A 22,932-nucleotide genomic window follows, 5' to 3' on the forward strand; every position below is an offset into this window, starting at 1 on the left:
GCGCCATTTATTTTATGTGTATGTGTATATAATTACTTACATATTAATTCTAGTTTTCCACTTTTTCAAAATAAATTAAATAAAAATTACACACCCACTTAATATTTAAACTATCAAATGTATCGCTCAGTTATGACACGCTTTTATTGATATAAAAGTAATGTTCAATGCATGGTCGAGATAACTAATTAGCATCGCAAAAAAGAGGTAACAATATTGCCAGTATCGATTTAATAAATTCCGTAATATATTAATTGATAGTTTAATAATTGATTTATAATTTAAAATACATGTATAATTTAATATTCCGTTTGTATATACGTCATAGTACGGAAAATATTTCGGCAACGAATAATCAAAACATAACGGTACACGGTCTTGACGATAAACATTAGCGCGCTATTGTTAACGTGTTATGGCTTACAACTTTATTATTCTCACGGCGATACTCGAACAGTAAGGAAATAGAACGCGAGACACTCCATCAAATTTCCCTACTCAACGCGATCGCGACAAGTATCGGGAAATAATTTAATATTATAAATAATTAATTATATTATAAATAATTATTATAAATATATTATCTTTCGTACAATTTAAATTTTGAATAACACGTAATTATATCATAATGGATAAATTCCGAAGCGCGTATTTTACGTTTTAATCATGAATTGAAATGATTAGAATCAAAATTGTAAATTATTGTTTTATCGTGATTTTTCTCTCTCTTTCTCTCTTTATAAACAATAATTATTTCTTTAAAAATACTTGATTTCTAATTATATTTTATATTTTATCGTTATTCGAGTTTTTAATAATTTAAATATGATTCGGCTTGAGAGCGCATAATAAAATAGTCAAATCGCAGGTTCTAATAATGATTAACATAATAATAAGCTCCATGATATATAAATCGTTTATTAAATAATTAATCTATAATTTAAAATATTTGTATTATTTAATATTCGACACCGTATATGCGTCATAGTACGCAACATATTTTCGGCCGCGAAAACAATAACATTGTATTCGGCCTTGGCGATGTAAACATTAGCGCGCTATTGTTAACGTCTTACGGTTTATAGCCTTATCAGTCGTACAACAACGCTCAAGCAATAAAGTAGTACTTGTTGACTCGCAGTACGATTCACGTGTGAAACCGGATTCGATCGTGCCGAAGTTTGAAAGTGCGGGAGTGTCGTTCAAAGTATCGCGCATACAAGTGCGGAAGTATTTTTTAATAAAAGTGCGAGAGTTTAAAATATCGCGCGTGTGAATCAACCTGAGAGGAGGAGGAGGAGGCCTAGGAGAGGCATCCTGCACCGGCGGAGCAACCCAAGGGTGAGAATTATTATTTTTATATTAATTATTATAAATCCCGCACACGCATTAATTCGATTCCATCATTATTTGAATAGTTTAAACAAGAGAGACTAATACTATAAAAGTTTTTATTTAAAATAGTTTTCTTTTTTAGAATTTATAAAATTATTTCATATTTATATACCTTCTTATTATTATACGCATCGGATATAAAATTCGATGCGCATAATAATAATTTTTTGAAATAATAATAATTATTTTAAACTGCTATAATTTGGATTTTATATTTGTGTGTTGCAGACAACGTAGTCTCAAGACCAAATCTCCGCTGTTGCGCATCAGTGCCGGTAAGTGATAAATTTTATTTTATTTTGAGGTGACGGATCCATAGATATTGTAGATACAAATGTAGATTGTAAATTGTAAATAAATCCGTTGCCTCAAAAATGGATGGGCTAGAATAAATGCACTCAAATAACTTTTAATAGACTTTTCAAATATATATTAAAACACATTAGAAATATAATTTTGAATATAAATTAAAACAAAAAAATTGAAAAAATATAAAATATTTTTTTCAATAGAAATTTTATTTAATTTATTTATTATGTTTAATTTTAAAAATGTCGCCAGTAAATAAATTAATAAACAAGTGTTTATACGACCAAACTGGCAATTTATTGTTTGATTATTATATCACGACGTTTCGATATGATTTTGGTCCTTATCAAGTGAAAGTTATAATTAAAAAGTTTGGTCGTATAAACACTTGTTTATTAATTTATTTAATGTAGAAGACGTTAAGAATTTTATTTCATACATGAAATATTGATAATTATTGTGATGCGCCAATTTTGTCATAATTTTTCATAGCCCAACCATCTTTATTATCATAGCAATGAAAGCTTAGACAGTTTGTCACGCATCGTTTTAATATAATTTTACTTTAGTCAATCTAATGCCAAGTTATCAATCAAATTTAATCATTGTTTAAAGTAATAATCTTATTTAATCTTATAATAATATATAATATTTATAATATGAAATTTATATTAAAATAAATTAATAAAACATTTATGTGTCGTATAATTTGAATAATTTGACAGAAAGTCAAATTATCAATCAAATTTAATAATTGATTGTGAAGTAATAATATTTATATTAATCGTAATAAAATTAAATTAAATAAAATTATAAAAATATATAAAACAAAATTAATAAATAATGTAAAATAAAACATTTGTTGACTTTCAGTCAAATTATTCAAATATAAAATTTTGCAATTTCTTGAAACGATGCATGACAAACTGTCATGTCATAAATGAGCATAAAATTATGCTCGTGTAAAATTATGCCCGGCGACAATAATTAGCCGGCAATGGAAGGAATTTTTTCCTTCATTGACCTCTGATAGGGGGTCGAAGCTACATCTCTGGCTAGACGTAGCCAGAATTAATATGGCCAGAATCAACGAAAGGTAAGTCCAACTGGCCCAACGGAAACAGCCTATAATAGTGCATTATATTAGGGCATTCTATTAGGGCACGCGAGTAAGGCACGCGAGTAGAGCACACGCGATTAGAGCACGCATCTATTATAAAATATATATAACTATTATAAAATTAGTTATATGTAATACAATAATATGTATAACTAATATGTGTTATCTGTTTTTTGAAAATCTATTAAATCAAAATTATATATATATATATATATATATATATATATATATATATATATAATATTTGAATTGTCAAATATTATGCAGCCATGACAGATTTTTATTAATATGAAGTAATGTACAGCGTAATATTGAAATAACCAATCAACACTGAGGAAAAGAAGCAACAATACTTGCGAGTATCGATTTAACATGTCTTTTTTAAGAGTGGATTTATATATTTTTTCTAAAGATATACAAATATTTATTATAAGTATACATATTTTTTACACCTATTTCTATCGTTTATTTGAATATTTCTTCGAGCATTAATTAAAAATCAAAAACATAAAAGTTCTATTTAAAAAAATCATTTTAATTTATATAATTCTCATAACTGAAATTCTGTACATATTATTGGTTCACAACTAATTAATAGCTGGAAATTCGCAATTTCAATTAAAGCTCGCTTCTCTGTATATCTTTTATATGTATTTCAACAGGCATTTGGAATTTGAACGCATGGACTATGGCGGTTTTCAATACATCGATTAATGAAATTCTAATAATTCCATAGATTCATTGAGTCGAAAATGCATAATTTTCGTATTCATCTATCTTTTGCTCGATAGATTATGATCCATCAGCTATTAATTAGTCGTCTTGTGTATGTTCCATGTAATTTTATAATTCTATCGAAATAATATGAATTCTGACTTCAGTATAATTATATTATTTATAAATTTATTATATATTAGTTTTATATACACGCAGAATTATATCACACTTCTGATAGTTTCTTCAAAAACCGACTGATAATTAAAATTCGAATTTCCGTCATACGTACCAATATTGCCTCGAAAAATAGCAGATGTCTGCTTATACAGGATATTTCGAGGATTGTTACGAGGGGTAAAAGAGTGCCGTACCAGACTGCACACTTGCCGACATCGGCAACGACTGCTGTCTCGCGATTAACATATAAATCAAAGTTCCAACGCGGCAGACCATCTTCTCCTTCTTTTCGTGCGCTCGAATTCACCCTCGGATTCCCCTGTTATTCGCGCCGGATGCGTGTGTACCACCAGCCGTCTTATGTGCTATTCTCTCTCTTTTTCCTTTTACTCACTTTCTCGAAAACGCACTGAAAAAATGTTCGGATCTTGAAGAACTGATAATTATGAAAAATATATCGTTCACTCACATCGAGCAAGAAATACAGCGTGCCTTTTTGCGAAATTTTTCTAAATCAATCAATCATCTCGTGAGTTAGCCTAATATAAATTTGCAATTAACAGGGAAAGAAATTTTTGAATGTAAAGAATTTAAAAAAGAGCACTTAGCGCATAAATTACATTATAAGTAATTTTTGTTAAATGGATTTATGAATTTGTTTAAATCTGTAATTAAACAGAAGTTTGGTTAAGCTAATACTAAATACGGGATTTCAATACGCAATTGGATTGCCCTTTAAAGGACAGCTTTTTTAATTTTTAACTTTTAAATTCTTATACATTGCGAAGAAATGCAACACATGACTAAATATGTTTCCAAGAACTCCAAGAGCTGACTCTAATCAAAAGAGAAGACTATCGGTGTAATTTGAACGGAAGGAAACTAACGTCCTTGCCTCGCTGGTGTATCTCGCTCCGAAGCCATGATAGATAACTGAGGTGGAACGAGTTCTGGGTGTCGTAAGTCTGCCACGGTAGGACTAACGAGTCCCATCCTGAGAGGATTCTCAGACACCCACTGGTGGTGGACGTCCGCACCGTAACGGGTACTTTCTCCTTCGACTACCCGCGTATTCTTTCTCCGCTTCTTTGCGTCGCGCGCACGTTCAAGGCGATTACAGCACACTGGGGACAACGACGTTACAACGACGTATGCAATTTTCACACTTTCGCTGGTCGCAATTTATCAGCAGTGAAAGTTGACCGTAAATGTACGCGAGAAGATCGAGAAACGAGAATGTATTACATCGAAGACATATATCTTGCTGTCTCTTCACATCGAAATATCGTAGAAGCACGAGAACTGGTGGAAGATTTTTTTTTTTCGTGAAATGTAATTGTTGGGTTTCGACGGAGATCGTAAGTGCAGTTTAATGGAAATAACATTTTGAAATGAGATATAAACGCTTAGAAACAAGTTTTTCGTGGATTGTGCGACGCGGTTAAAGTCTAGAAAATTTTATCTGTTTGGCTTGTAATTTTTATATAAGAATTACTTAATGACACAACGCTTCGCCACGCACCTGCAACGTCGGCATGTGCAAGATTGGCGCGTGACAATTAACGATTTTGATAATGAGCTATAGCATAATTCGAATTAACGTTAATCGAGTAATTGTGCGCTACGTCGAAATGTACTTGCCCTGCCTATGTATTCATCCCTTCCTTCCCGTCTAGCCGCTTTAAAGCCACATCTGTACCTACGTCAGCCACATAATTGGCTTTCCCGATCGTGCCGAAGTACTTGAAGGCGCGAGGATTACCGGGAACCTGATTGCGCGAGAGCTTTGTGCGGCAATTTGGATTTTCCATCGTTTCCCGTCCTTCGTTTTCCTCTTTGTTACTCTCGTCGCTTTTACGGAGCTTGCGCGTCTTGCCCTACGAGTAGAAACGCATTTGAAAGAGACGGTCGGTAGTTGAAAACATCTTTCTCGATAGGATGTATCGAAAATGTATGTTTCCATTATAATTTATGATCCATAAGACGAGCACTTAACGAAAACCATACTATTTTGCGTACGCTTACAAATTGTTCGATAACATTTAATGAATCGCAATTATGTTAATCACATATAGAAATGAGGTAAATATTATATTTTATGTTAAATTTTCTTCTCATCAATATTTAAAAACATTGCAAAATAACTAAATAGAAAAATGCATGGAAGAAACAAAATATATATGAATGATTAAATTTAATGTTTTATAGATATATAATTTTATTATATTATTATTTACAATATTCTTTCATTATTTTTATAAAAGATGTTTAATTGATTGCAATTTTCGTAATTAATTGGTGAATCCATTGTAATGGATTATTATCGCAATCACCATTCGATAAAGCGTATCGAGACAGAATGAACGATTAGCGCGATTTGCACGGAAATACTGTTGGAACGAAACTGTCTGGCGAATAGTCGACAAGGCATAGAAAAGATTACTCTCGCATTGTGGCCGGGTGTCACTAGGAAAGAACGTCGGTTTACCCGAGAAAGGGGATGTATGTGGGGATGCATAGATAGGACGTCGCGCGGAGCGGCGCGGCGCGGAATCGGACTTGTAATTATACCTGCATGCATCGTTTCTACGTGCATTATAAATGGCCGTGCATAATGAATGAACCGCCGGACGAACCCGCCGGATTATCCCTCTGAAAGAATGGTCCCGCTATCCTATCTAAATCATACCCACCGGCGTCGTTTTGCACCACCGGCAATGTTCTCGAACCCAGGGGGTAATTTCCATGAACGAACGCGAGTAATGTGCGGCCGTGACATTTTTCAAGGTATCAATAGCCTTGGCAACGTTGTGATATCTCGGATTTTTCGTTAAAAATAACTGATTTACAAAGGGGTTGAAAAAGATTTTCAAGCCAAGGAGAAAATAATGAAACAATATATATTTTAAATTTGTTTTTTTCTGGATTTATAAAGAAGAGATAATAAAAATAATATTGTATTATTTCTGTACCCACAAGCACATTCATATAAAGTAAAACGTTCGCGATTGCATTATCTTCTCCGCCTTGTCATTAACACTGTAAATTAATTTGCAATTATACGATGATATGTACTACGAGGACGTATAACGCGTCGGAAAGTTCATAGGAATGATGGACACGTATTATTCCGCGGCGTTTTACCTCTCGTATAACATTTTAAATCTTAATGGAGTACGCTGTGAAGGTACGTAAAGCGTAACGGCCGAGCAATGAATTAATTACGTGGGTTAGTCGTTCGCACTCTGAGATAGAATCGTGCGAGTGAAATTCACGAGCTCGATTTAATATTTCACTCGGAGCCGCGGGATGCGAATTCCTCGCAAAATCTTCGCACAAAGTCGAAATGTATGCCTTGAGTGTGTCGTTCTATGTAACACTCAAACATTTATATATGTATATATAATTTTATTATAAATATACAATATATAATATATATATATATATAATGTATTAATATAATATTTATAATAAAATTTAATTAACCACATATAGCGCCGCGCGCTGCGGTGACCATTAACGCACATGATTCCTGTATAATATGGTCTACTGAATTACGGTTGATATGCAAATGTGCCACGCGACCCTCGTTTTCAGTTTACGTGATAATGTCTCGAAATTGGACACGCCAGTACCATCGGCAATCAGCATCGCGAACAAGCGACCGCGGCTGCCATCGTCGCGGTCCGGTCGCATTTTTCAAACTTTACCAGTAAAATTTCGACCTCAACCAACGACTCTTGCGTACCGCGATACATCAATCCGCGTGGCGTCGGTGATGAAACGGCAGGGCAGGTCGTATAAAAATATTGGGTGCAAATCAATTTGGTGATGACGTAACTCCGCAACTGCACCGCCACTAGTGACCTATTTTACTGTCACACTATGCAAGAAATAGGACTATATCGGATAAATCTAGATTTACAAGAGAGAGAGAGAAAGAGAGAGAGCAAGAGAAAGAATAAAAATAATATAAAACATTATTTATTTTAAGAAATGTCAATTTTAATTTTAAGGATTTTATGTCAATTTTAATTTACAGATTTTTCTAACAAATAGTATTTAAGAACTAACTCAATTAAAGTTGATTGAAATTGACAACTGCGATCTAATTTGTGATTATATACATATTGTACATGTACACATATATTTTTATAATAAAATATATTTTATTGAACGTTTTAATTGGTAACTTTAAACAGCACTCTCGACGAGCCCGCCGGATGCATAACTTCCCTAACGTTCCGCGATGGAACGCGTCTTGCGGTCGGATCACCTGTTAAGCACAATGCTTAATCGGGCTCCGTAAGTGATTAGGAAACTCCGAGGGAGAAACCGCGGAAATAATTAACATTCGCGTCTCGACATGCGTCGATGGTGTTGGAGACGCTAAACGACATGTATCGTTATCGAGTGAGTAGAGTAGATGGAAATGCGGATTCCGCATTAGCACATGAAAATTGGAGCTTGCCTCTCCCTCCCGCCACCCCGAGTAATTCGAATAGTACGCGAGATATCGCGGTCTGCGGTCCAAAGATCTTAACACATAACTTGCCCGTGGGGAAAGTTGGCGCTATGTACGATAACGCTCGTGGGCAGCATCGCTCGAGTGTACGTCAACTGTGTAAGTTTCAAATTCTCGAGTCCGTTCTCTTCGTATGTCTTGATCTGGCCGGTTGAGGTCAGGATTAATTGGACTGAGCCGGGATCGGATTTCGTGGGTCGATTTCAAACGCTTTCCGCTACAAAGATATTCGAGAATCGGAGAACATTGCGATTATCGCGTTAATTAGAAATTTGCAAGGGACTAATTTGTACGTAGAACTTGGTAGTATTATCAAGGAATAGTGTAGATAAGACCGGCATAACCGCGAGAATGATATATCGACGTATTATTTATAAAAGAAAAGATCAATCGATTCCTTTGCATTGGGATACACATAAAAGCACACACACGAGCCGGACTTTTGCGCGTTCAAAGGGTTTTAAGTTAGAGGTTCTCTCTCAACTTTACTCGCATGCTCCAGGCATTTATTTTTACAAAGAGGATAATCCATTGGATTCCAGTTGGTTATTGCTAACTGTATACGACGATAATCCCTGCGTTGAACCAGGGTTTTGTTCTTAACACCAATTTAATGCTATCTCTTTTATCGTTTTCTCCTACTACGAAAATCCATCTATAAATTATGCTCTTTCAGCTCGCTTATTTTGTCGCGACTGTTGAAAGAAATTTGAAATGACAGATACAATACGGCAGACAAAAATTTAAAAATATGGTCGGATATTTGTGCATAAGATTATTTTATTTTTAGACATTTATGTTAGCATACAAGTTAAAATCATGCGATGAAAATCATGACTGTATATCATGTAAAAAAAAAAAAAATACTTTTGTCATTCAAATTTAATTATAAAGGAGGAAAAACATTATATATAAAAATTATTTATTATTTTATTTTTCGATATCAAATACTTTTCTTGAATGCAAAGAGGGATTTGGAAAATGTAAATAAGTAATGATAATGAATAAGTAATGACGAATGATATTATCGCGCTGTTCTTCTTGATTATTATCTTTGATGATTAAGATAATAATTTATGTATTTAAATCTTTTTCTAAGACAAAAAAAATAATAAAACAATTATAAATATAATTATTATAGTAGAACGACAATTTCTCACATTGTTACTGATAAATTTTGATGAAAATTGCTTATAAGAAATTTATTAAAATTTGAAAAGAGAAAGAAATCAGAATAATATGATATCTAATATCTTTAATTAATTGAAGATTATTCAATGTTTTGTAATTTCATACAGATGGATCTAATACTTATTAGACTAAAGTCTTATTAAACAAGAAATGAGAAACGGAGTGAATGTTAATAAACGTTATTATATAACACAAAGTTCAGTGGCATTTCTTCTGTAATACATTTATCACGAGGGATAAAACACGTGTTCGCGTTTAACTATAGATAATGAACGTTCTAAATTCCGGATATGGGACGAAAATTATTTTCGCCAGAAGAGCAACAATTTCATATAGTTTTATATCGCCTCTGCAGTCAGCGTCATGTAACATCTTCAATGTGTACCACATGTTGAACAGTGCACACATTTGACCGCTACAACACATATGATTGATACGATAAACTGTCTCGTTTCCCATTTGTTGTTCTTTCTGTGAAATTTTCTGTGTTATTTAGAAAATAAACTTTGCGTTACGCAATGTTGCTCATTCTGTTGTTAATGCGGGAAATATATAGAGGCTTAAAAAATATAAAAATAAAAAATTTTACAAAGGACTTCTGTGCCAAATTTAATCTAAACGTAATATTATTATTTCATTATTGACACTCGGAATATTTTCTTTCTTACATTAAACGAGCAATAACTAATCCCGATCCCATTTCCGATATCGTGGCATTGTAAAATCAAGCGCCGGTAGACGATCATAAGAATTATATCTGTAGTTACGCGGGCAGTCTCTCTCAAAAGATCGAATAGCAAGCGTCTAAGAAAAATGTTTCTATATCTCTAAATAAATTAATATAATTTAAATCATTATTATATAGTAATACATGAAAAGAACATAACAATGATAAATTTACAAAGATAAATTTTCGCTGTTCGCTGTTTCGTTGCGATACATTGCTCTTAAATTTTCATCCGTTTCGTATTTTTGGGCTTTCCATTTCGATGACAGGCCAGCCGTGCAAATTAAAAGCGCGCAGCATGGGCTCGCCGCGAGCAAACAATTTACTGTAGCCGCGGCGAAATATTTGTTTCCTCATAAACAAACCTGGTGATCCAATTTAGGTGCATTTAGTTGCTTTCGATGCAACGCGTAAGTCATTGATACATTATAACGGTAATTATAACACTAAAGAATCGTTAAAAAGAATATGCCATTAAAATGTTATTATAATTTTTTGAATTATATTATTGCTTTGTGTATGTGTGTGTGGTACAGCACATATTTATTATATTAAAAAATACAATTCATTATTAACAAAATTAAAAAAAATATAAGCTTACGTCAAGAATTAAAATTAAATGTAATTAAATTTATAACAATGCTGTGTGTTTGTAATTATAAGCTAAATATATATATATATATATATATATATATATATATATATATATATTATATATAAATGTTTTATAGAATTTTCTATTTTTTATATAAGCTCTCTTATCCTAAAATTCTTCAATTTGCAAAGAGAAAGCCTTTGTTAAGTTCTATGGATAAAACTGTCGCTACTTAAGTTTATTGGAAACACATTCGTCGTTATCGAGATACATGCGGAATTATTTAGGACGCACGTATATATGTTTAGCGCCGGATGGAATTTATCGTTAATTTTATCTCTTCTCTTCCTCTTTCATTTGATCTCAATTGAAGCTTCTACTTCGCGCTTGTAGTTGTTCACGAATAGTTTGGCGTTCACGATGGGTTACAACGAGCAAGACGAGTTGAATCTCGTAGATCAGATCGAGAAGCATATTGACACATCGGCTGAGCGCCGATCGTGCCATAGTATCTCTCGTGTTACAATGCGATACTATGTATCAGGTATCCGTGAATCATGCAATGCGTACACCTAACGCGCCACGCGCCTCGCATACGCCGCATGATTACCACATTAAGATCAGCCGATAGGATCAAGCAAAATAGCCAACTGAGACGAACGCGCGTCTCGAGGCGATACATTTTTGTCATATCTCAATTACAACAATTTTCAATTGTCAAAATTGTGTGTGTGTGTGTGTGTGTGTGTGTGTGTGTGTGTGTGTGTGTGTGTGTGTGTGTGTGTGTGTGTTATGTGTGTGTGTGTGTGTGTGTGTGTGTGTGTGTGTGTGTGTGTGTGTGTAACTTGTGAGTTCTCTCCGTTACAGAATATTTGTTTCTTTTCGTTGCTTTATCAGAAGTCTTCCGTTTCAAAAAATTTTAATTTGGAAAATATAGTATACTAGTGAGATAGACGAAAGTTTTCATCAATTATCTTTACAATAAGAAAAATAAAGAGATGAGGAAAGGAAGAGGAAGAATTGAAATATAACTTTTGTAAGCGCGCGATTGGGTGAAATCGTATTTATATAATATTATATATTGCAAGAGAGAAATTCTGCGTTTCCTAAAATATTTTCATGTATAATATGTAGCATCTTATGTATATTTATATTTATTATCAATTAAAGAGAAAGAAGTTATTCTGTGCCTGGGGATATACGCAGAAGAGATTTAATAGTTAAACGTAGTTATTAAAATAATTCGCGAATATCGAATGATTTTACTAATTTAGTCTAACGACCTTAGCTCGGCTGCCTACTTGAATCGTTAATATCCACCAGCGCTAATTTAGTTCAAGGGAGTTGTGCGAATTTCTCGTCTTTGTTCTCCCTGGGTAGCGCACGATAGTTTAGCAATTGCGACGAGGGCGCGTCCCGGCGTAACGGTAGAGACAGTCGGAAAGACAGGCAGTTCCCTTCCAGATCTTACCACCTTGCATAATGCATCGCGCGACGCCACTAAGCCAAAGGGGAAACTTCCCTGACGTGGAACGCCAGGAACACACACGCGTAGCTCTTACATTTCTCTCTTCCTTCCTTATTGTTCAACATCCCGTTGCGCAAATCCTTTCATTGACTTTCGATCTGCTTGGCTCTTGTTTGATTTCATCTTTGTATTGTACGTGATTCTCTGTATTGCTGTTTAATCGCGCGAACAGGATAATTCTTAAAGGTTTTATAGACATATATAAAATTGTGATTGACGCGCAACGCGCGAGAAATCGTGGATAAATGAATTAATGAGACAATACATTTTTACAAGCTATCGTATCGTGAAAGAGTTGAAAAGTCCTTGATATCGAAACTTTTATTTGCACGCAAAAATTTGGCTTCGTTATCGGAACCTTTGTTTACATGTAAAAATTGTTAATTAGTGCCGAGGTTGTTATAAATTTTTTGTATAAAGATCATTAAAGTTTTGATGAAATTTTTTGTGCTTTAACGCGCGATCGATGGTTGCGTGGCTTGCGCGGCCGCTCGCTTCAAATTTGCCTATGTTGGATTTCACAGAGGAACACGATGCGGTACGTTAACTCCGAAATCCCGTGAAACACTTCGACCATCGTCATCTTGTATGTACTACGTCGTAGCTGCGTACGCCTAGACGGTACGTGCGGACGGTGGTATGGTAATCTAGTTCGCGCCAAGTTTCCGCCGAGCTCGAGTTAAGTCGGCTGCGTCGAGTAAGCTCCTGGTGTTACCACGGCTGATGAGTCCAGGACACTTTGGAGGTACGGTTACTAAAAGATGACACGTTTCCGTCGCATCGCGATAGAAGCTATTCCGCCGGCTTTCGCATAGCGTATCGCATAGGGGATCGCTTCTTTAATACCGGTTTTTTAGATCGCGATCGCAACGATCGAAATTTTCATCGATAACATTTTTTTTTATCGCAAAATTGCTTTTCTCTTTCTTTAACATATCCAGCTATGGATAAAAACGTAAAAAAACTGCGTTTTCTCGATGTTTTATTATAGATTTTATTGCTAATAATGTATCTGCAATAGTATCTGCAATAATGAGAGTTTATCTTTCGTATGTAATGCAAATAATTTTATTAAAAATAAAATAAAATTTTGTATATGTAAATAATCTCTTTAAATAATAGATTAATATGTACTTTAAATAATAAAATAATTAATTTAAATAATAAAATAATTAATTTAAATAATAAAATAATTAATTTAAATAACCAAGAAAGAATGATCATTGTGTGACATATGCAGAATTGTAAATAATTAAATCTGCAAATTGCATATAGTTAAAGATTATTTATATTTTGCGTTAATCACCCTTTGTGCTTTAGGCAATCTGTATATCTATAACATTAATACAGCGCCAAACTGGCTAACTCTACTCTGATGTTCTATGTTTTATGCGTTACGAAGTGGGATAATCACATAACTTTGTCATACCGCTAGTTAACTTAGAAAGCTTACAATTGAAGAGAGTATGTACTTCGCTTATTTGGCATTACATAATGAAATTTTAGTCGTCCATGCATTAATGCTAATAATATTTTACACAATAAAACTTCTATGTTGTTGTTGCATTAGTAAAGATAATTTACGAAAAAATTTATTTATTATTTATTATTTTGTTTTTAATAAAATAAATTAAAGAATCGATATTTTTTGTACACATATAATAAGAATAAGGAAACATATTATGATTGTAATAAGTAATTCTTATTCTTCTATTTCAAATGTTTTTATTAGATTAATTATTATGCGTATTATTAATAAGTTTGAGATAATTTGATATCTATTCAAAATAATTTAATATCTATTCATAATTTGATATCTATTCAAAATTTATATACAAATTAATTTATGAATTGTTATTTCATAGAACAATCGATGTGGAGAAGGATGATGGATGTGGAGCGCTTATATCGACATTAAAAGTTATAATTTTAAATACGATATGATTTATAATAATATCGCATATCGCTGTGAAATAATTACGTCAACTCATTAATACTGCTTAATATTAGATCGCTCTTCCATTATTCATAAAAGCAGAATTACAATATACAGAGATATAAAAATTGAGAAAAATGTAGGTTCGCTTAATATTTCTTGAAAAATAATTTTATTTCTGGAACACAAAAGCATCATAAACTGAATAATTCTATAATTTCAACTATATCTTTTTACTACGTTGAGAAATGTTTTAAAATTTAAAAATTAGAGTACACAATAAAATTGTTTACAATAAAATTAAAAATCTGGAAAATAATTAGTACTATTACAGATGTTAATATAAATAATATCGTGGCAAGTAGAGCAATGATATCTACATCATAACGTTGATACCATGGTTTATCGCATTCGCTAAATCGGAGATGATTTACTTCTTTGTGGCGCATCGCGAATTCTATCCACCATATTGCTTTTTCCATACTGTCATATGGTTGATCCTTGTAGAGAACTTAGATATGTCATCTTCTCTTTATAACTAAACACATATTAAGTTAGCAAATCACTATTAATATTTAACTGCATTACGTTAAAAATGAATTTCGTATAATAGGTATATTTGTTTTCGCATACGGAATATAATTATAATAAATTAATTGATATTGATATCTCGGGTAATTTACATTAATAGCAGAAAATTTTGATAACAGGAATTGATTCATATTGAAGTATATATGTATATATAATATAGTATATAATATAGTATACACGAAATACCTTTTATCATTTAGAATCTGATGAATGGCTGTAGAGAGAGATTTTTTGGTTATTTCGTTTAATTTGAGATATATTGCTGCACCTAATGAAACCAATCGTCGAACTTGAACTTTCTGTTCGGATAGAATAGGAATTCCCAGGACTGGAACTGCATAATAAACAGCTTCTTCGGTACTCTGAAGTCCGCCTTGATAAATAAACAACTTGATGTTCGGATGAGCTGCACGAATGGGACAATTAGTAGTGCTGCGTGAGTCATATAAATAGATTGGCAATCGTGAAATAATGACTTCACATTTTTAATTTTACCGATTATGCCTTGTTGCGGAAACCATTTCGAGATAAATGCATTATCGATTACAATCTTTCTTGACAATTCGTCGCAATCAAGTTTCCAAATTATTTTATAAGATAACTTGGAAAATACTTCGACAAAGTTTTCTAGCATTTCTTTCTGGAAAGGGCAGGAAATGGTGCTTCCAAAGCTCACATAAATAAATCCTTCTGTTGCGTTATCTAGAAATTGTCCTAATTTCTGGTCGTCGTATTAAAAAATTAATTATTTAGTGCGTTTATTACAAAATGATAAAAATTGAAATAATATATTACCAAACAGGCTAATTTTTGTTTTTAAAATTTACATACTTTTGGCAGAGGTGGCAGTGTTTTTTGTATATGGATTCCGCTAAAAAATACTGCATTTGGTTGTTCAGGTCTAGGGTACACGATCGCCGGGTTTTCATTAACTAACAAGACTCTCATGTTTTTTATTATATCGATGACGCGTGGTATATCATTTCCGAGATATTTTTTAGCCGTTTCTTGCTCCATAGTTAAGAAATTATTAACATAATAATGAATAGAGGACCATGTCTTGATAAAATTTTGCAATCTTTGCCAAAATGATGGATTTTCCTCAACTAATGTATTAAGTTCCCAATTTGAAACATGTGATGGAAGTATGGGACTACCAAAAATATATCGTTGATGATTATGTATGCCCATAGATATGACTCCTGTGTAATACATTATCAAGATATCAATGTTTCACAACATACCGAAGGCATAACTCTCGCAGAAGGAAAGGTCAATATTTTTATATTTATAACGATACTAGCATCTCAGGCAATACAAACATCTCTGAAAATATTGACCGTTCCCTCTTGTATGTACATATCATTTGATATCTTGTACATGCCACTTTCAGAAATCATCTCACCTATGAGAGGAGCGTTAAATCTATATGCCATAGTAAATACCGCCGGACTGCTTATTGCTTCTACGATAACCGCGTCAAATGTTTCATTACTATCTTTTCTATAAAGTTCCTTAAATTTTGGTTCATCAAATATGATGTCGCTAAACATGTTCGTTTTGTTCAAGATGTGTTTGAACAATTTGTCATCATCGTCATTTATCAATCGCAAAAATTCTGTTTTGTACTTTTTAACAAAAGAGGTTGCGGTACTTGACAAATTAATTTCTGTATAGTTTTTTAACGTCGAATCTCTCATCGGAAGTGTAGTTAATATGATTATTTCGTGCCCTCGTTTGTTTAAGGCTAAACATAACGATCGAAAAACTATTTGATGACTGTAAAACGGTGCATACGTGATCACGAGAATCCTTTTAGCATTCGCAATGTTGTTTGCCGGCAGCAGCCATAGAGATAAAATCACGCACATTTTACAAATAACTCTATACATTTTGCTACTGTTCTGGTGGAACTGATTTTTCAAAGTTATGGGCACTTATATATACATAAATATAAATATTTATATATATATATATAAATATTCTAACAGTTGTTACTAAAGCTCGAATGAGAAGGAATAATTCGAGTGACCTTTCGCATCACGCCGTTTGATAACGAGCGTATAAATAACCTCATTTAAAAATACATGTATATGAGAATTTTTTATTTGTGTTGTAAAATAAAAAAACTAATCGTTTTAAATAGAATTTTAATCATTACACTTTTAATTACAATTTTAATCATGCACATTATACCATATTAATTGTTTATAATTTATTAATACATTAGAGATAGCTTATATATACATATCGTTATTTTCTATTTCAAATATTGTTTTAATTATGTCTGATCTTAATCTTTTTCTCTTTTATTATTCCTTCACTCAAAAATTAGCAATGTATAATTAGTGCTCACAATTAGTGCAAATAATCAAATTACATGTTATGCATTAGTACTCTCGTTCTCGATGACTTTAATCATTATTGCAAAGCAAATGAAATATTAGAATAAATTATATTACATTAGAATAACGCAGGAAAAAAACTTTTATTTGATAAAAAAATAAAAATAAATTATGCATATTTATCACTGTTACGTTCAGAAATGCATTTTAAACGTTATTAACGTTATGCTTTTTTCATTATATGTTAGCATAGATACTTTACATGTGCTACATATGATAAAATAATGATAAAAGTAGAACTTGGAATTAATGACATGATAAGATTGAGGCAATATTCTATTTTTAGGATCAAACCGAATAGAAAAATCTTTTAGCACTTTTATCTCAAATAAACAGTCATCACGATTTTGTGATCGATCATAAAATTTGATGAATAATACAGAATACGATATATTAACAAAAACATTTATCAAATTTCAATTTTATAGTCTATAAATAATATAAATATTACAAGAAAATAATGCCAATTATTATGCGGGATTCTATACTACATATCGTTATTTGTGTCAACTATGAAGGATTATTTTTCGCCGATTTGGATACGTGCTTAAAGTAATGTTAAAATATTTTTTTACGCTAACAACTACCGCAGAGAATTCGATAATATTCGTAAATGAAATCGTAAAATCTGATATAATATCCAAAGAACAAGAAGAGATGCTATAAATATTACTATAGCAAAAAATCCAATGATATCCCAATCGTATCGTTGATACCACATCTCGTTACAAATATTATCTCGCAAGAAAGGCGTCCCATTCTGCCGTATCACGTACTCGATCCATCTTATTGTATTTTGAAGACTGTCGTACGGTCCGTCATTATAAAGTTGACTTAGATGTTTCATCTGATCTTTGTATCTTAAAATAAAGAATACGATATTATTACGTCGATGCATAGTGATTTTAAACTCTTTTCTTTATTGTATAAATATAATTAAGCTTTAATAAAAAAAAGATTGCTTATGTAAAAATATTTAACTTATGCAGTAATACCTTTTATTATTTATAACTTCATATATAGCAGCCTCAATGCTTTCTTTCGAAATATTGTTTATATGAAGTTGAACTCCAATGCCCAATTTTTTTAAATATTGCACATTAAATATCTGATCCCACATAATGGGAAATCCTATGATAGGAACCTCATAATGAACAGCTTCCTCGGTACTTTGCAGGCCGCCTTGATAAATAAATAGCTTGATATTTCGATGAGCTACGAGAAAATCAACACGAGTTACATATAATAATATTTCTAACAATAAAACACAAGCGACATTACCAAGGATACTTTGCTGGGAAAACCATTTCGATGCTAGTATGTTCTCAAACTCGCCAGGTAATAGGTCAGGGTCATGTTTCCAAACAACTTTGTACGGCAGCGCTGAAAACGCTTTAACAAAGGATTGATATGTATTATTCGGTAAATATTCCCATTTAACGTTGGTTCCAAGACTGACGTAAATAAATCCTTCGGTCGCGTTGTCGAGAAACTGTTTTAAATCCTAGCAAATGTAACAAGACTGATAGTAACAGATATACAAATGTATATAATGCAGCGCAAATAAATCTTATTTGAAAGTATTGAAAAATTATATATACATATATATATATTTGTATGATATACTTTTGGCAGGGCAGGTGGTACTTTTGCGATATGAAAACCATGGAAAAATATGAGGTTTGGTTGTTCAGATCTGACATAAGAAAGCGCTGGATGTTTGTTCGTCAAGTATATACTCATGTTTTTCGTTATATCATTAATGTGAGGCAGGTCTTCTCCTAAATACTTCTTTGCGAGTGCATCCTCTATAGGAATATGTACGTTTATCCAGTCATACATATGCTTCCACACTTCACAAAAGTTAACGAGTCTTCTCCAAAATGACATATTGCTTTCAGGTATCGTATTGATTTGCCAATTGGAAATATGCGATGGGAGAATTAAAGATCCAAGCATATAGCGCATATAATTATATCCATCCAGGCTTGAGATACCTATGTGTCATATTATTTTTTATTACTTCATGACTGTACGAATAAAATGAATAATAATTATTCTTAATGAATAATAAAAATGGATCGTAAAATTTAATTGTTTGATGTCACAAGTTTTTCTTACCTATGAGAGGTGCATTGAATCTGTATGCAAAGGCATTCAATGAAACTGTGGGGCCTTGCGCTACAATAACTGCGTCAAAGTGTTCATTGCTATCACTTGCATATAATTTCTTCATTTCTGGATGTTTAAAGACCTCGCGATTTAAGATGTGAATCCCACTCCATACAATACTTTCTACCTCTAAAAATTTTAACTGCAAGCTTGCTTCTGCGATATTATTAAATGATGATAGCGTTACATATTCAGAAAAACCCTTATAAAAGTAATTTAAATCAATCTCTCTATAATTTTTTAAAGAAGAGTTTTTTATAGGGTCTGTAGTGACCGACACAATCTCGTAACCCTGTTTGTTTAATTCTAAGCATAAATTACGGTAAACTATTTGATGGCTGTACGATGGATAATTTGATATAACTAATATTCTTTTGGCGTGTGTCACATTATATTGCACTATCGTACACAAAAACACATATATTAAGAACAAACACATTTTAGACCACATTCTTCCAATGATCTCAGTAAATTATCCTGTCGCAAAAGTAAATGCGCTCGTAGAATTCAGGTGAAATAATTTATATATAATATATATAGATGTGTGTGTGTGTGTGTGTGTGAGCGCGCGCGTGTGTGTAAGGATATATATATTTGATGTATATATTCGTGTAAAAAAAAACACTTCTATTTGCAACAAAGTACTTAAAATGCGCATATAATATATATTTTAAAACAGAGCGTTAGTTGAATTGTTAATCGCGTAGAACGTGTATTTTGATCTTTTTTTTGATTTAGAAAGTCAGATATAATACAAATTATTTTAAAAATTTTGTAATTTTTTTATTCTATGACGTACAGTTTCACGCGTCTCGTACGTTTGATTTGTCCTTGAAAATAAAAGCATTAAAGCATTAAAGCTGCGAGCTTAATATAATATGTCATATCATGTTGTGTCTATTACGATATTCATATCATTATATCGATTACAGTACATGTATGTATATTTACTTATCTATTTCTTTGTTTATACTTGTTATTATTAATTACTATTTACGCAGAGAAATTTTATGAGATTGGACTAACAATCGTAATGATTAATGCGTGATCGTTGGCTGTTTATGACGTATTTTCATGTTGGATATAAAATCGTTGAAACGGACGTGTGGACATTCTCATAAATCTGTCGGCATCATAAATCGTTTCGTTGAGATATATTTAAAAGCATGCTGTCTCCGGTAACAGACGGCGATAAGTTTTCTCAGGTCGCTTGTTTCTCCATCTCTTGTTTCCGTATCGATTAAAGAGGCCATGTATCTTAATAAATTGCGCATTAGCCGCCAGTTGTTCCGACACCATCCACCATATATACCGATCTCATAATTTAAAAAGTTTCGTGATTTTACATCGTGATTTTATTATTTATGTAGACAGACCACGTGAAAGGAAATCGAACTTTCGTCTGTAAAATTGTGTCAGTGTTGTTTGTTTGTAATGGCGGCCGGATATGAGAGTTACCGGATTTTGACAAAACCCAGGTATTGTTTTTATATTCGTTAGGAAAAGTTTATCCTTAACGGAAAACTGATATTAATTTTCACACACACACACACAATAGACATTCTACGAAATATATTATTCATTTTTCCCGCGACAATCGAATAGTAATAATGAATTACATTTCTTACAATTTTTTTTATTTCTCCTTATTATTTTGTTGGTACAATCTAAAAGTAATTTGAAAAAATGTGATGACGTGTGTAATAATTTTAAATTATTTATTTATAATATTTATCATAAATTAATCAGCCTATTATCACAGAAATTCAGCATTCGATATTAGCAAGTCTTTCTGAGAAAACTTTCTTAATGATGTACTTTATAAAATAAACATTTTTATAAGATTTTCAATTTTACATTAAATATCTCCACATGGGTGCAAGGATGCATACGTATTTTCTTTTTAATAATGAAATAAAATGCTACAGCTCATACAATTCGGAGTACAACACATCAATAAGTTCTCTTTAGCTGAAAAATATATATTTCTCGCAATGTCATATATTTGTTACGCATTCTCGGAGATTGACACACCTTTTATTAACCCAAGTTATTCAGAAACGTTGCGCGCCACGTTGTGTATAAACACCTGCAGCATTTTCCTTTAGTTCCCATCATGTGAACATTATGAGACTGTCTGGATATAACGGCTGTCGGAAACTACGACGAGAAAGACCGCGATACGAATACGCCGGGAATCCAACATTTTGCGTTATAACGCCGAGGAAAAAGCCAGCGAAGAATTCAGGAGAACGTCAATAAAATCCGCTCGTGGTGCCTTGTTATTCCCTATAACATGTATTTCATGAGGAGCGACAAGTGTCTTTCAATGAGTGGAAAAAGACGTTTATATTTCCATTATGACATTGATACGCGGATTATCTTTGAAGATTATTGCCACGTGCTTGGCTCTATAAATAACATTGATACGGCGATTATTTTTCTCTCTGAAAGACATCAAACGTACAAATCGCAAATGATATGGTTCTCGAAAATTCTTTGATTGTTCTTCGCATTTGTCACTCTTTGTCATTCGCTTTTAACGATCAGGTTATCATGATTGGAGCAAAACCCCTTCAAATGTTGATTGCAATCGTGAAACTCTTTGTGAGTCAATTATTTTCAAATAAATAGAAATTTATAATACATTGTTATCCGAATTGCGACATAAACAATGCATGTTTATCGAATTAGATTTTTATAATATTTTAAATAATTTGCAGCATTAGACATTTAGGAAATTTTATGTGCAGTTACATATATTTTATTTGGTGTTTCAGTAACATATTTACGTAGCAATATAACGCATCATGATTATCGCTGTAACATTCGTAGAAATCAAAATTTCCATGTAATATTAAACACCTGTCACAAACTAGGGACAGTAAAGGCAGATTGCGATATGCTGGTTTGAAACCGTGTAGGAGGTATGTGGCTCGGCGAAATAGAGTTACGAGTGCTTTTCAGGATATTATGTTTGAGTTTCGTTCGTAATATACGCGTGCATCACTAACTTTACGCGGTGATATCAAAGTAATGATGGTGGTTGTAAGGATAAAGCACAATTGCGATTTTAGTTAAACACATTGATTATCGAAGACGAAATAATTGCAGATATATTTCTGCAATATATTTTTAATTATGTCGATTTAAAAAAAAAAAAAATTATTTATCTATTATTAATTATGTGTAAGAAAGAAAATATTTCTTTTTTTCTCTCGCTTGTATTATTATATCATATTTTTAATTTTGTATGAGATATATTCGAGAAATATCGTATCGATCCATTAATAATACAATATTTGTTACATCAACTTTAATATAAAGCAACGCTCCAAGGCAAAGTAAGTGGAGTAAAGAAATCTGCGGGGAAGGGAGATAAGAATTCATCTAATTGAAGTATTTTAATTATTCCGTAGTTATAAAAGGAAGTTCAAGACACGAGTGAATTTTAGCGAGTATCACAGGAACTTTAACTCGGACGATTCGTCGACTATTAAAAGGTAGTTAAATAAAATACCAGCTACCTAAGGAAATTACAAAC

General features: G+C 32.4%; 2 protein-coding genes across 4 annotated transcripts in view; one reads left to right on the forward strand and one right to left on the reverse strand.

Annotated features, from left to right (window-relative positions):
• The window catches only part of LOC126849949 (protein O-mannosyl-transferase TMTC1-like), a 211,732-nt gene that overhangs the window by 36,501 nt on the left and 152,299 nt on the right, over positions 1-22,932 (forward strand). The window contains exon 2 of one of the 3 annotated variants that reach the window (XM_050592438.1): positions 1,624-1,670. The exons of the other annotated variants lie outside the window; for them this stretch is intronic. The gene's annotated coding sequence lies outside the window, so the exon portion shown is untranslated. The remainder of the gene's footprint in view (positions 1-1,623; positions 1,671-22,932) is intronic. 3 annotated transcript variants of the gene reach the window in all.
• Positions 14,580-19,881, reverse strand: LOC126853614 (UDP-glycosyltransferase UGT5-like). The gene is made up of 10 exons (XM_050599467.1): positions 19,338-19,881; positions 18,843-19,213; positions 18,498-18,720; positions 18,212-18,431; positions 17,804-18,076; positions 16,217-16,710; positions 15,643-16,013; positions 15,307-15,532; positions 14,998-15,217; positions 14,580-14,758 (listed from the first exon to the last, which is right to left on the reverse strand). The coding sequence occupies exons 1-10, from the start codon at positions 19,837-19,839 to the stop codon at positions 14,707-14,709; spliced, it is 2,952 nt and encodes a 983-aa protein (XP_050455424.1). The 5' UTR covers positions 19,840-19,881; the 3' UTR covers positions 14,580-14,706.

This window comes from Cataglyphis hispanica, chromosome 1 (assembly GCF_021464435.1).
Source record: "Cataglyphis hispanica isolate Lineage 1 chromosome 1, ULB_Chis1_1.0, whole genome shotgun sequence".
Taxonomy (NCBI): Eukaryota; Metazoa; Arthropoda; class Insecta; order Hymenoptera; family Formicidae; genus Cataglyphis; species Cataglyphis hispanica.